This window comes from Impatiens glandulifera, chromosome 2, assembly GCF_907164915.1.
Source record: "Impatiens glandulifera chromosome 2, dImpGla2.1, whole genome shotgun sequence".
In the NCBI taxonomy this organism is placed as follows: Eukaryota; Viridiplantae; Streptophyta; class Magnoliopsida; order Ericales; family Balsaminaceae; genus Impatiens; species Impatiens glandulifera.
Genome location: NC_061863.1, coordinates 48,755,961 through 48,768,682, shown reverse-complemented (window position 1 = coordinate 48,768,682; position 12,722 = coordinate 48,755,961). Strand labels below are relative to the sequence as shown.

General features: G+C 35.7%; 4 protein-coding genes across 4 annotated transcripts; all 4 read right to left on the bottom strand.

Moving 5' to 3' along the window:
• Positions 1 to 1,198: 1,198 nt before the first annotated feature.
• Positions 1,199 to 1,636, bottom strand: LOC124925385 (auxin-responsive protein SAUR21-like). Its single transcript, XM_047465374.1, has one exon. The coding sequence runs from the start codon at positions 1,531 to 1,533 to the stop codon at positions 1,249 to 1,251; it is 285 nt and encodes a 94-aa protein (XP_047321330.1). The 5' UTR covers positions 1,534 to 1,636; the 3' UTR covers positions 1,199 to 1,248.
• A 2,468-nt stretch (positions 1,637 to 4,104) lies between these two features.
• Positions 4,105 to 4,634, bottom strand: LOC124925384 (auxin-responsive protein SAUR21-like). The gene has a single exon (XM_047465373.1). The coding sequence runs from the start codon at positions 4,539 to 4,541 to the stop codon at positions 4,257 to 4,259; it is 285 nt and encodes a 94-aa protein (XP_047321329.1). The 5' UTR covers positions 4,542 to 4,634; the 3' UTR covers positions 4,105 to 4,256.
• Positions 4,635 to 7,662: 3,028 nt separating this feature from the next.
• On the bottom strand, positions 7,663 to 8,157 carry LOC124925382 (auxin-responsive protein SAUR21-like). Its single transcript, XM_047465371.1, has one exon. The coding sequence runs from the start codon at positions 8,155 to 8,157 to the stop codon at positions 7,870 to 7,872; it is 288 nt and encodes a 95-aa protein (XP_047321327.1). The 3' UTR covers positions 7,663 to 7,869.
• Positions 8,158 to 11,503: 3,346 nt separating this feature from the next.
• LOC124925381 (auxin-responsive protein SAUR21-like) lies at positions 11,504 to 12,153 on the bottom strand. The gene has a single exon (XM_047465370.1). It carries the CDS (start codon positions 11,913 to 11,915, stop codon positions 11,628 to 11,630), a length of 288 nt encoding a protein of 95 aa, XP_047321326.1. The 5' UTR covers positions 11,916 to 12,153; the 3' UTR covers positions 11,504 to 11,627.
• Between the last annotated feature and the right edge of the window lie 569 nt (positions 12,154 to 12,722).

The window sequence follows — 12,722 nt, the reverse complement described above, 5'->3', positions numbered from 1 at the left end:
TGTAATGACAACCACAGATGTATTTAGCTGTAGTTTCAGCAAAAGATGGAACAGCATCAAGAGGTATCACATGATTTTGCCTCCACATTTAATTCAAGTTTCATCTCTTTCTTTATGTGGGGATTTATCTTACCAACTATTTTGAACCTTGTCTGTTGGTAATATGTGGTATAGGATGGTGATCTGTTTTTTTTTAAAGAATAGAGATGGTGATCTGTTAGTATAATTTGAATTATTAAGATGTGTGAATCAAGTGCTTCATATTGCAGGAGCATAAATAGAAGACATGGACACTTTCTCTCATTTGCTGATATGATATCACAGTAGATAGACCATTAAACCATGGCCCATGACTCGACTAACTTGCTGAGAATAAGTCTTTCTAGCTATTACTACACTGAGTTTAAGTAACAGTGTCAAGCAGGTCTATATTTCTTCTTCACATTTTCTTTAAGATTTAATTATTTCAATCTCACAATTGGGTATAAAAATTGAAGCTCTATAGTATTTACCATTTGTCATAGACTACAATGTGATTAACGAGAATTAGCACCATTGATGGGCTATTATTGCTTTCTGAGGGAGATTGCAATGGGGGCATATGAAATTTAAGCTTTGGATAGTGCCATGTGATCCTTAAATAACTTTGTCCGCACCCACCCAACCTCTTCTACATCCCCCCCCACCCACCCACACACACAGTTGTCAAACATGCCTATATTTTTTTCTCTCTTTTTCCCTGTTGTGTGGGTAAGCTACACCTACCAGCTCCACATATATCATGTCTTTACTATTGATTTTATTATTACATCCCTTGTGATCTCCCATGCAGTGTTTTTCTAAGTGGACCAACTTACGGTGCTTAATCCTTCAAGTGATAAAACTCAGCATATTGCTACAAACACCCAATATCTTTTGCCAATTCATACATACTTAGCTATTAGTGTATGCACACAATAAATTAACTGAATTCCATGATTCTTAATGTGTTGTTAAGGTGCCAAATAATAAAATATAGTCAAAAAAGGAATTAAATAAGTAAAAGATTTATTGCAACAAGTAAAGATTTGAATTTCTGAATACTTCATGTAAAAGATGAATGATACAAGTGTGTGTATACATGTACAATGTATTTAATTGTAAATATCGTCACAATACAATTGAAGCTGCGACGAAACAAAATTGTTGAATTCACGTCTTCAGTTAGTTGGATTAGAACTCTATTTTATGTCTTCTCCTTGTAGTGCATTAGCATTTCAAGCTGCTGGTGATATCAATGAAATCTTCTTCTGTGCAGGGAATTGTAAGACCACCCATTTGGTGATCAAACCCAAACTCTTCTTCTGCCTTGCTTAGCAAACACTGGAAAAAAGGATGCTTCAAGTATGCAATTGGAACTATGCAGCGCTTCCTCTCTGTCTCTCCGGCATATACTGCAAGATATCCTTTGGGGACATCTGAGGACATTGGAGTGGACAGTGCTCGGCGAATTGCCTGCTTTGCTTGAACAAAAATTGGTGAGCGAAAAGCCATTTCTGACAAGTAGTGGTCTTTGAAATGGAAGAACAATTTGTTTAAGAGAAAGAAATGAAGTTTGAGGTTGTTGAATGCTATTGCTTAACGAGAGGTATATATATAGAGGTAATGTGATGGTCTGAATTTATTATCTATCAAGTGATGATCAATTTGGTCCACCTAGAAACACAATTTACGGAGCATCACATGGGATTCCCATTTGAAAAATTCCATTGTGTAGTGTCTACAATTCTGCATATCCTCATTGAGATTGGGTGGGGACAAAATTACTTAAGGGTCACATGACATTGCCCAAATGTTATGAGAATTGGGAGTTGGGACATAGATAAAGTATGAGTGGTGTCATTAAATATATTAATGATATATTTGTACCTATGCAGGACGAACGACACTTTGAAACACACTTAACCATTTTAAAGTTAAACATATTTTTTACATGATGTGATATGGCATAAGGATTGAGCTTTGGATCTGTTAGATAAACTTAATAAAAATACTTTAATTTTAAGGAGTGTCATACTATTAGGATCTTCTTTGATTATTGTGGGTGGGCATCTACCTTCCTCAGCGAAATCTCAATGCCCTTTCTTCTGCCATTTCTCGAAAGTTAAGGTGCCTGTGAGAATATCTCTCAGCTTGCAGTTATTTTCATAAGCCACCAACAGGATCACCATTGGTCATTGCTTTAAGTTAAGATAACTGGTACCCTCTTCTAATCATAAATCGTGCTATAATCTGTTAACTCTGTACCAGTTTCTTGATTTATGCCGGCTGTTGGTTGATTTTACACTTTTGAAAACAAAAGCATATGCTGAAATTCATATCAATATGAGGTGTTGGTTATTTCAAAATTGGTTGAGCCCATAAATATAGCTTGTTTCTTCATAATTTTTCAAAGTTCAGGCTATTGGATTCTGCAAAATGAGGCATTGTGTGATAAGAATTAAGAACACATGGCCTTAAAAGCATAACAGACATTGAAAATTGGTAGCTTTTTCATCGAATCTAAGATGTTTCCATTTCCTCTTAGGGGTATTTATATACAACAATTGCCAACCTTACAGAAGAAGAGACTACTGCTACAAAATTTGAGTAATATTCTCTCTTTGGCTCTCTCTATCTCTCTCTATAGCTAATCAAGTTAGAGAAGTTATGATGTCAGATGGTGTGAGCTATTTCACGCTCAATGTTAATTCAATGCAAGTGGCACATTAGGTCAATAAAAGCTTCTTCTCTGCATGGGATGGTGAGATCACCAGTCGTATGAGCAAACCCGAATTCTTCTTCCGCATTCTCTAGCAGTGTTTGCAATGAAGGATGATTCAAATATGAAATGGGAAGCACAAATCGCCTCTTTTCACACTCTCCTACATAGACAGCAAAATGACCTTTAGGCACACTGGCAGCTTCCGTAATCCCTCGTACCTTTGGCAAAACCTGCTTGAGAAATTTGATAGCCATGGATGTATGTTCTTGAAGGTAATGTGTGGAATTTTATGCTATTTTGCGGAATAAGGTAATACCAATGCCAGGTGTTGTTAACAATTTAAAATGATGAAGGGAGTATTCTTTGGGTAGAGTATTTGTAGAAAGAAAGGGAGATCATACTCCAAATGAATGACAACCACAAATGTATTAGTCATGGACAAAGAAGCTGTAGTTTTCAGCAAAAGATCCAACACCATCAAGAGGGTATCACATGGCTTTGCCTTCTCATTTGATCAGATTTCATATCTTTCTGTGGGCACCTATCTGGCCAAATATTTTGAAGATTGTCTGTTGTTAATGTGTTGTAGGTATAGTTGGCCTGTTTGTATAATATCATGTTGTGTGGATTCAATTCTTTTCTATTGGGGTCAAGTCCTTCATGTTGTAAAAGCATAGATAAAAGACAGGATATTATCATTTTCTTCTTTGTTGCTTGGAGCTATCAAGGAGGTAGACGGTTAAGTCATGCCATGGCTCTGCCTAACTTGTTAGAAACTGGTCTTCCTACTTGCAGGTTTAGGTGTCAATTTGGAAAACTGGTATACGATAACACATTAATCTCTATTTTGTGTAAATAAAATATATTCTAAAAAATACAACTTTCACTTTAGATTTTTGAAATGAAGTTCCTATTTGAATACTCTAACAGTCTCTACACAAATCCTCTCTTCTAGTCTAGCGGCAATAAGAGGTGGATACTAACCCTAAGTTTCTGAGTTCGAGTCCGTCAGGCAACAAATTATGCGCCTGGTTAAGTGTGTTTGCGGGCTACATCTTTAATCCATGTATTGGAGTTTTAATCTTTCATGAGATAAGTCTAAGCTGTTATTGAGGATTGTCATTTCTTTGTATGTTTATGCAAACTGATTTAATATTTGATTGCAGAAATGAAAAATGCATATCGTCACAAATTCAAGATATCTTCTTCACCTCTACTACCTATACACATATTTTAGCAGCTATCCAGCCTATCTTTTCCCAATTGATAAGTAAACTAAAATTTTAATGATTGAACAGTTTAGATGTGGTTATGCCAACAAATAAGGAAATATATGAGTCAGATTTTTTGCAAAAGGAATATATTCAAAATTCTAATATTTTCATGTAAAGGAAGTGTATACATGGATCTATATTGTATTTGACTATCAATATAATTACAGTACAGTTGAATGGTGGGTATTTAGTTAGTTGTGTTAAAACTCTCATTTAAGTCGTGTCATCGTTGCACTTCATCAACAGTTCAAGCTGCGGGTGATATCAATGAAATCTTCTTCTGTGCAGGGAATTGTAAGACCACCCATTGGGTGATCAAACCCAAACTCTTCTTCTGCCTTGCTTAGCAAACTTTGGAAAAACGGATGCTTCAAGTATGCAACTGGGACTATGCAGCGCTTCCTTTCTGTTTCTCCGATATATACTGCGAGATATCCTTTGGGGACATCAGAGGACATCGGAGATGACAAGGCTCGACGAATCACCTGCTTGGCTTGAACAAAAACTGGCAAACGGAAACCCATGATCTCAGACAAGTAGAAGAGTAGTAGTCTTTTGGAGGGATTGAAAGCACAGATTGTTTAAGTGAAAGAGATTAAGTTTGATGGTTGGATGTTGTTGCTGGGCGAGAGATGATATATGTAGAGGTAGCATTGGTCTGAATTTATTGTAGAAGAGGCATCATTGGTCCCAATTGGTTCTGATCAGTTTGATATATTGGGAAACATGGCATGTGGCATCTTCACATGTGCTTGTCTAACTAAATTTATTATAAAAATGGTATCATATAAGTGGAGCCGGAAATTGTAGCTTACCTTCCTGACAGGGAAAAAATAAGTGTAGGTCTATTAATGTAAGTAGATTGTGAATATGTGGGGGATTCAAAAGCATTCTGAATGTAATATCCACATATTCACAATGAAGATATTGGGTGCTGACACATTCCATTGGCCAAAGCTTAAAATTTCAGACTTTTTTACTAGACTTTCTCTGTAGTTCTTTCTAACTAGTGTTTGATTGAGTTAAAACAGTAGAAGGTTCGTAATACAAGTTATTTTTCTACAAAGCTGTAGTGAACTTTTCTAGTGCAGCATCTGCATATCTTCATTGACATTGTTTTGATATAGAATTGTTTCGTGGTCACATCACATTGTCCAATGCTTATGTGAATTGGGAGTTGGGACTTGTACTTAGACAAAGAACGACAATGATCAGGGTGTTGTCAACTATATTTCAATCATATGTTTGTACCAACAAGACAACTCTTTGAAACATAGTATCCTTAATCATTTTAATAGTTAATGATAAATGTGATATTAAGTGTTACATAGCTACATCTTTTAATTTATAATATGCCTTTAGGAGCAAAGAACCAAAGATAATTACTTGGAATGTTGTTAATGGGATAAGAAGACTTGGCTACGGATTGGACTAGCAGCTCTGAAGAACATATACGATGTTGACAAGTTCAGATTAAATGCATAGCAGATATTAAAAGATGGGACTTTTTCATTGAATGTAAGATCGTTCCATTTCCTTTTAAAGGGTATATTTATGTACAACAATTGCCAGCTATAAATGAAGCAGACACTAATGCAGTGCTACAAAATTTGAGATATGATCTCTCTCTCTCTCTTGCTAATCAAAATCGACAAACTATGATGTCAAATGGCGTGAGCTTTTTCACGCTCAAAGTGAATTCAATGCAAGCCACTCATGAGGTCAATAAAAGCTTCTTCTCTGCATGGGATCGTGAGACCACCCGTCGGGTGAGCAAACCCAAACTCTTCTTCCGCTATCTCTAGCAGAGTTTGGAATGAAGAATGATTCAAGTATGAAATGGGAAGTACAAATCGTCTCTTTTCACACTCTCCTACATAGACAGAAAAATGGCCTTTTGGCACACTGGTAGCTGCCGTAATCCCTCGTACCTTGGGAAAAACCTGCTTGAGAAATTTGATAGCCATGGATGTTCTTGATGGTAATGATTGAATTTGTATGAGATTATGGGTAATAAGGCAGTACGAACACCAAGTGTTTGATGGAATGATGAAGAGAAGTTCCTTTGGGTAGAGTATTTATAGAAAGAGAAGGATATTATATTGCAAATGAATGACAGCCACATATGTATTTAGCTATGGAAAGAGAAACTGTAGGTTCAACAAAAGATGGAACATCATCAAGCGGTATCATATGGCTTTGCCTCTTCATTTATTTCAAGTTTCATTTCTGTGTGTGGGGACCTATCTTGCCAAATATTTTGAATCTTGTCTGTTGGCAACATGTGATAGATAGATGGTTGACCTGTTACTGTATTTTGATTTGTAAAGATGTGTAAATCAAGCTCCTTTGCATTGGGGCCAAGTGCTTAATATTAACAAAAGCATAGGTAGACATAGCATATGATACTTTTCTTCTATGTTGCTAGGTGGTATTCCATTAATCCATGTCCCATTGGCTCTCTCTACCTAACTTAATCAGTCTTCCCTTCTATTAAATTTTGCATTGAGCCCATAAGCAACTAACTAATGGATGAATAATGTGTCGATTTGACTGTTAGAATACACATATGGCCTCTTGCACAGGACATGACTAGAATTCCGTCCCCATAGAGATAAATCATGTTCTAGACACCCAAATCTTTTGTACTCTAGTATTAATTCAATATCCTTTTGTTGCTTTGGCATAAGCATATAATCAGATTTGAGGTTCCACTTGAGTATTTGACAGGTTGCCATATTGCAGTAAAAGAATATAATTTTAGTAGATTTATCTTCCTTGAGGCTACCCTGTGGTAGACCTGCTGTTGGCCCTCGTGGTCATTCGCTAGAGTTTAGTTTTCACAGAATAGAATGTCCTTAAGTTATGATTTACAGAAATCTATTAATTTCAGTCACGTCCCTAGAAGTGCATATAGTCCTTAGTTGGATTTTATTTTTGTTTTGAATTACCAAATTGAAACAGATTATGATCTTGTGACATAATTATCTCTTATATTTCTATTTAAGACTTATTGTTTAATTCTTAATCTATCAAGTGTTGCCTTTTCATTTAAATTAATTTAGTACCGAATAGGGATAATCACTTAATCTTTCCAGTAGGATTAAATATGAGTATGTTATATTGGTAGAGTTTAGCATAAATTCAAATTTAGTGACTATATGAATCTGCATTATGATTAGAATGTTTTATTCTGATTTGGCCTTACAATGCTAATCCTTTGCTACTAAAGCAAGCAATGTTGACTAGTTTAGATTAAATGTATAGCAGACATTGAAAGTTGGGAGATTTTTTCTTCGAATTTTGATGGTTCCATTTCTTTTGAGGAGTATTTATATACAGCAATTGTCAGGCATAAAGGAGCAGACACTATTGCTACAAAATTAGAGAAGTCAATTTTTTTTTAAAACGATAGAGAAATCCTCTCTTGCTAATCAAATTTGAGAAGTTATGATGTCAAATGGCATGAGCTTTTTCACGCTCAAATTCCTCTCATTGCAAGCCGCTCCAGAGATCAATAAAGGCTTCTTCTCTGCATGGGATCGTGAGACCACCTGCCGGATGATCAAACCCTTCTTCTGTTTTCTCTAGCAAACTTGAATTAAGGATGATGCAAACATGAATAAGGTGCCAAATAATAAAATATAGTAAAAAAAGGAATTATATAAGTAAGATATTTGAATTTATGAATTCTTCATGTAAAAGATGAATGATACAAGTATGTGTGTATGTACAATGTATTTGATTGTGAATATCATCAAATACAATTGAAGCTGAGACTAAACAAAACTGTTGAATACACGTCTTCAGTTAGTTGGATTAGAACTCAATTTTATGTCTTGTTCTTGTAGTTCATCGGCATTTCAAGCCGCTGGTGATATCAATGAAATCTTCTTCTGTGCAGGGAATTGTAAGACCACCCATTGGGTGATCAAACCCAAACTCGTCTTCTGCCTTGCTTAGCAAACTCTGGAAAAAAGGATGCTTCAAGTATGCAACTGGGACTATGCAGCGCTTCCTCTCTGTGTCTCCTATATATACTGCGAGATATCCTTTGGGGACATCAGAGGACATCGGAGTTGACAAGGCTCGACGAATCACCTGCTTAGCTTGAACAAAAACTGGCAAGCGGAAACCCATGATCTCAGAGAAATAGAAGAGTAGTAGTCTTTTGGAGGGATTGAAAGCACAGATTGTTTAAGAGAAAGAGATGAGGTGTTATAATTGGATGGTGTTGCTGGGCGAGAGATATATGTAGAGGTAGCATTTGTCTGAATTTATTGTAGAAGAGGTATCATTGGTCCCAATTGGTTCAGATCAGTTTGATACATTGGGAAACATGGCATGTGGAATCTTCACATGGGATTGTCTAACTAAATTATTGTAAATAGTATCATATAAGTGGAGCCGGAAATTGTAGCTTACCTTCCTGATAGGGAAAAAAATAAGAGTAGGTTTAGAAAGGTAAGTAGATTGTGAATATGTGGTGGATTCAAAAGCATTCTGAGTATAATATCCACATATTCACAATGAGGAGATTGGCTGCTGATATTTGTTTAACATACACATTCCATTGGCCAAAGCTTAAAATTTCAGACTTTTTTACGATACTTTCTTTGTAGTGCTTTCTAACTAGTGTTTTTTTTTTGAAAAAGGCTTTCTAACTAATGTTTGATTGAGTTAAAACAGTAGAAGGTTTGTAATACAAGTTATTTTTTTACAAAGCTGAAGCGAACTTTTCTAGTGCAGCATCTGCATATCTTCATTGACATTGTTTTTGGAGTGAACTTTTCTAGTGCAGCATCTACATATCTTCATTGACATTGTCCAAAGCTTATGTGAATTGGGAGTTGGGAGTTGGACTTAGACAAATAACGACAATGATCAGGGTGTCGTGAACTAAATTTTAATCATATGTTTGTACTAAGCAACAAGACAACTGTTTGAAACACAGTATCCTTAACCATTTTAATAGTTAATGATAAATGTGATAATAAGTGGTACATAGCTACATCTTTTAATTTATAATATGCCACTAGGATCAAAGAGCCAAATAAAGTTACTTGGAAATGTGGTAATTATATACATGAAATGCTACTCAACTTATGGAGCAATCAATTTCTTGTCAAGATGGGGATGTTAGTGAGTGTTTTTAATGGGATAAGAAGACTTGGCTACGGATTGCACTAGCAGCTCATGAAGAACATATACGATGTTGACAAATGATGAAATGCATAGCTGATATCAAAAGATGGGACTTTTTCTTTGAATGTAAGATTGTTCCATTTCCTCTAAAGGGTATATTTATATACAACAATTGCCAGCTATAAATGAAGCAGACACTAGTGCAGTGCTACAAAATTTTAGAAATTATCTCTCTTGCTAATCAAAATCTACAAGCTATGATGTTAAATGGCGTGAGCATTTTCACGCTCAAAGTGAATTCAATGCAAGCCGCACATGAGGTCAATAAAAGCTTCTTCTCTGCATGGGATCGTGAGACCACCCGTCGGGTGAGAAAACCCGAACTCTTCTTCCGCTTTCTCTAGCAGAGTTTGGAATGAAGGATGATTCAAGTATGAAATGGGAAGTACAAATCGTCTCTTTTCACACTCTCCTACATAGACAGAAAAATGGCCTTTTGGCACACTGGTAGCTGCCGTAATCCCTCGTACCTTGGGCAAAACCTGCTTGAGAAATTTGATAGCCATGGATGTTCTTGATGGTAATGATTGAATTTGTATGAGATTTTGGGTTATAAGGCAGTATGAATACCAAGTGTTTGATGGAATGATGAAGAGGAGTTCCTTTGGATAGAGTATTTATAGAAAGTGAAGGATATCATATTGCAAATGAATGACAACCACATATGTATTTAGCTATGGAAAGAGAAACTGTAGGTTCAGCAAAAGATGGAACATCATCAAGAGGTATCATATGGCTTTGCCTCTTCATTTATTTCTTTGTGTGGGGACCTATCTTGCCAAATATTTTGAATCTTGTCTGTTGGCAACATGTGATAGATAGATGGTTGACCTGTTACTGTATTTTGATTTGTAAAGATGTGTGAATCAAGTTCCTTTGCATTGGGGCCAAGTGCTTAATGTTAACAGAAGCATAGGTAGACATAGCATATGATCATTTTCTTCTATGTTGCTAGGAGCTATCATAGGAGGTATTCCATTAATCCATGTCCCATTGGCTCTCTCTACCTAACTTAATCAGTCTTCCCTTCTATTAAATTTTGCATTAAGCCCATAAGCAACTAACTAATGGATGAATAATGTGTCGATTTGGCTGTTAGAATACACATATGGCCTCTTGCGCAGGACATGACTAGAATTCCGTCCCCATAGAGATAAATCATGTTCTGGACATCCAAATCTTTTGTAATCTTGTATTAATTCAATATCCTATTGTTGCTTCGTCATAATCATATAATCAGATTTGATGTTCCACTTGAATACTTGACAGGTTGCCATATTGCAGTAAAAGAATATAATTTTAGTAGATTTATCTTCCTTGAGGCTACCCTGCGGTAGACCTGCTGTTGGCCCTCATGGTCATTCACAAGAGTTTAGTTTTCACAGAATAGAATGTCCTCAAGCTATGATTTACAGAAATCTAATAATTTCAGTCACGTCCTTCTAGAAGTGCATATAGTCCTTAATTGGATTTTATTTTTGTTTTGAATTACCAAACTGAATCAAATTATAATCTTGTGACATAATTATCTCTTATATTTCTATTTAAAGACTATTATTGTTTAATTCTTAATCTATCAAGAGTTGCCTTTTCATTTAAATTAATTTAGTACAGAATAGGGATAATCACTTAAACTTTTCAGTAGGACTAAATATAAGTATGTTATACTGGTAGTGTTTAACATAAATTCAAATTTAGTGCCTATTGGAATCTGCATTATGATTAGAATGTGATATTCTGATTTGGCCATACAATGCGAGTCCTTTGTTACTAAAGCAAGCAATTTTGACTAGTTTAGATTAATGTATAGAAGACATTGAAAGTTGGGAGTTTTTTTCTTCGAATGTTTGATGGTTCCATTTATTTTGAGTATTTATATACAGAAATTATCAGGCATAAAGGAGCAGACACTGTTGCTACAAAATTAGAGAAGTCAATATTTTTTTTTTCAAAACGGTAGAGAAATCCTCTCTTGTTAATCAAATTCGAGAAGTTATGATGTCAAATGGCATGAGCTTTTTCACGCTCAAATTCCTCTCATTGCAAACTGCTCCAGAGATCAATAAAGGCTTCTTCTCTGCATGGGATCGTGAGACCACCTGCCAGATGATCAAACCCGAACTCTTCTTCTGTTTTCTCTAGCAATCTTTTGAATGAAGGATGATGCAAACATGAATAAGGTGCGAAATAAAAAAATATAGTCAAAAAAGGAATTATATAAGTAAGAGATTTGAATTTCTGAACACTTCATGTAAAAGATGAATGATACAAGTATGTGTGTATGTACAATGTATTTGATTGTCAATATCATCAAATACAATTGAGGCTGAGACAAAACAAAACTGTTAAATTCACGTCTTCAGTTAGTTGGATTAGAACTCTATTTTATGTCTTGTCCTTGTAGTTCATCGGCATTTCAAGCCGCTGGTGATATCAATGAAATCTTCTTCTGTGCAGGGAATTGTAAGACCACCCATTGGGTGATCAAACCCAAACTCTTCTTCTGCCTTGCTTAGCAAACTCTGGAAAAAAGGATGCTTCAAGTATGCAACTGGGACTATGCAGCGCTTCCTCTCTGTGTCTCCGACATATACTGCGAGATATCCTTTGGGGACATCAGAGGACATCGGAGTTGACAAGGCTCGACGAATCACCTGCTTGGCTTGAACAAAAACTGGCAAACGGAAACCCATGATCTCAGACAAGTAGAAGAATGGTTGTCTTTTGGAGGGATTGAAATCACAGATTGTTTAAGAGAAAGAGATGAGGTTTGATGGATGGATGGTGTTGCTGGGTGAGAGATATATGTAGAGGTAGCATTTGTCTGAATTTATTGTAGAAGAGGTATCATTGGTCCCAATTGGTTCAGATCAGTTTGATACATTGGGAAACATGGCATGTGGCATCTTCACATGGGCTTGTCTAACTAAATTTATTGTAAATAGTATCATATAAGTGGAGCCGGAAATTGTAGCTTACCTTCCTGACAGGTAAAAAAATTAAGTGTAGGTTTATTAATGTAAGTAGATTGTGAATATGTGGGGAATTTAAAAGCATTCTGAGTATAATATCCACATATTCACAATGAGGAGATTGGGTGCTGATATTTTTTTAACATACACATTCCATTGGCCAAAGCTTACAATTTCAGACTTTTTTACGAGACTTTTTTTGTAGTGCTTTCTAACTAGTGTTTGATTGAGTTAAATCAGTAGAAGGTTTCTAATACAAGTTACTTTTTTACAAAGCTGAAGTGGACTTTTCTAGTGCAGCATCTGCATATCTTCATTGACATTGTTTTGGGATAGAATTGTTTCACGGTCACATGACATTGTCCAAAGCTTATGTGAATTGGGAGTTGGGACTTGGACTTAGACAAAGAATGACAATGATCAGGGTGTCGTGAACTAAATTTTAATCATATGTTTGTACTAAGCAACAAGACAACTGTTTGAAACACAGTATCCTTAACCATTTTAATAGTTAATGATAAATGTGAT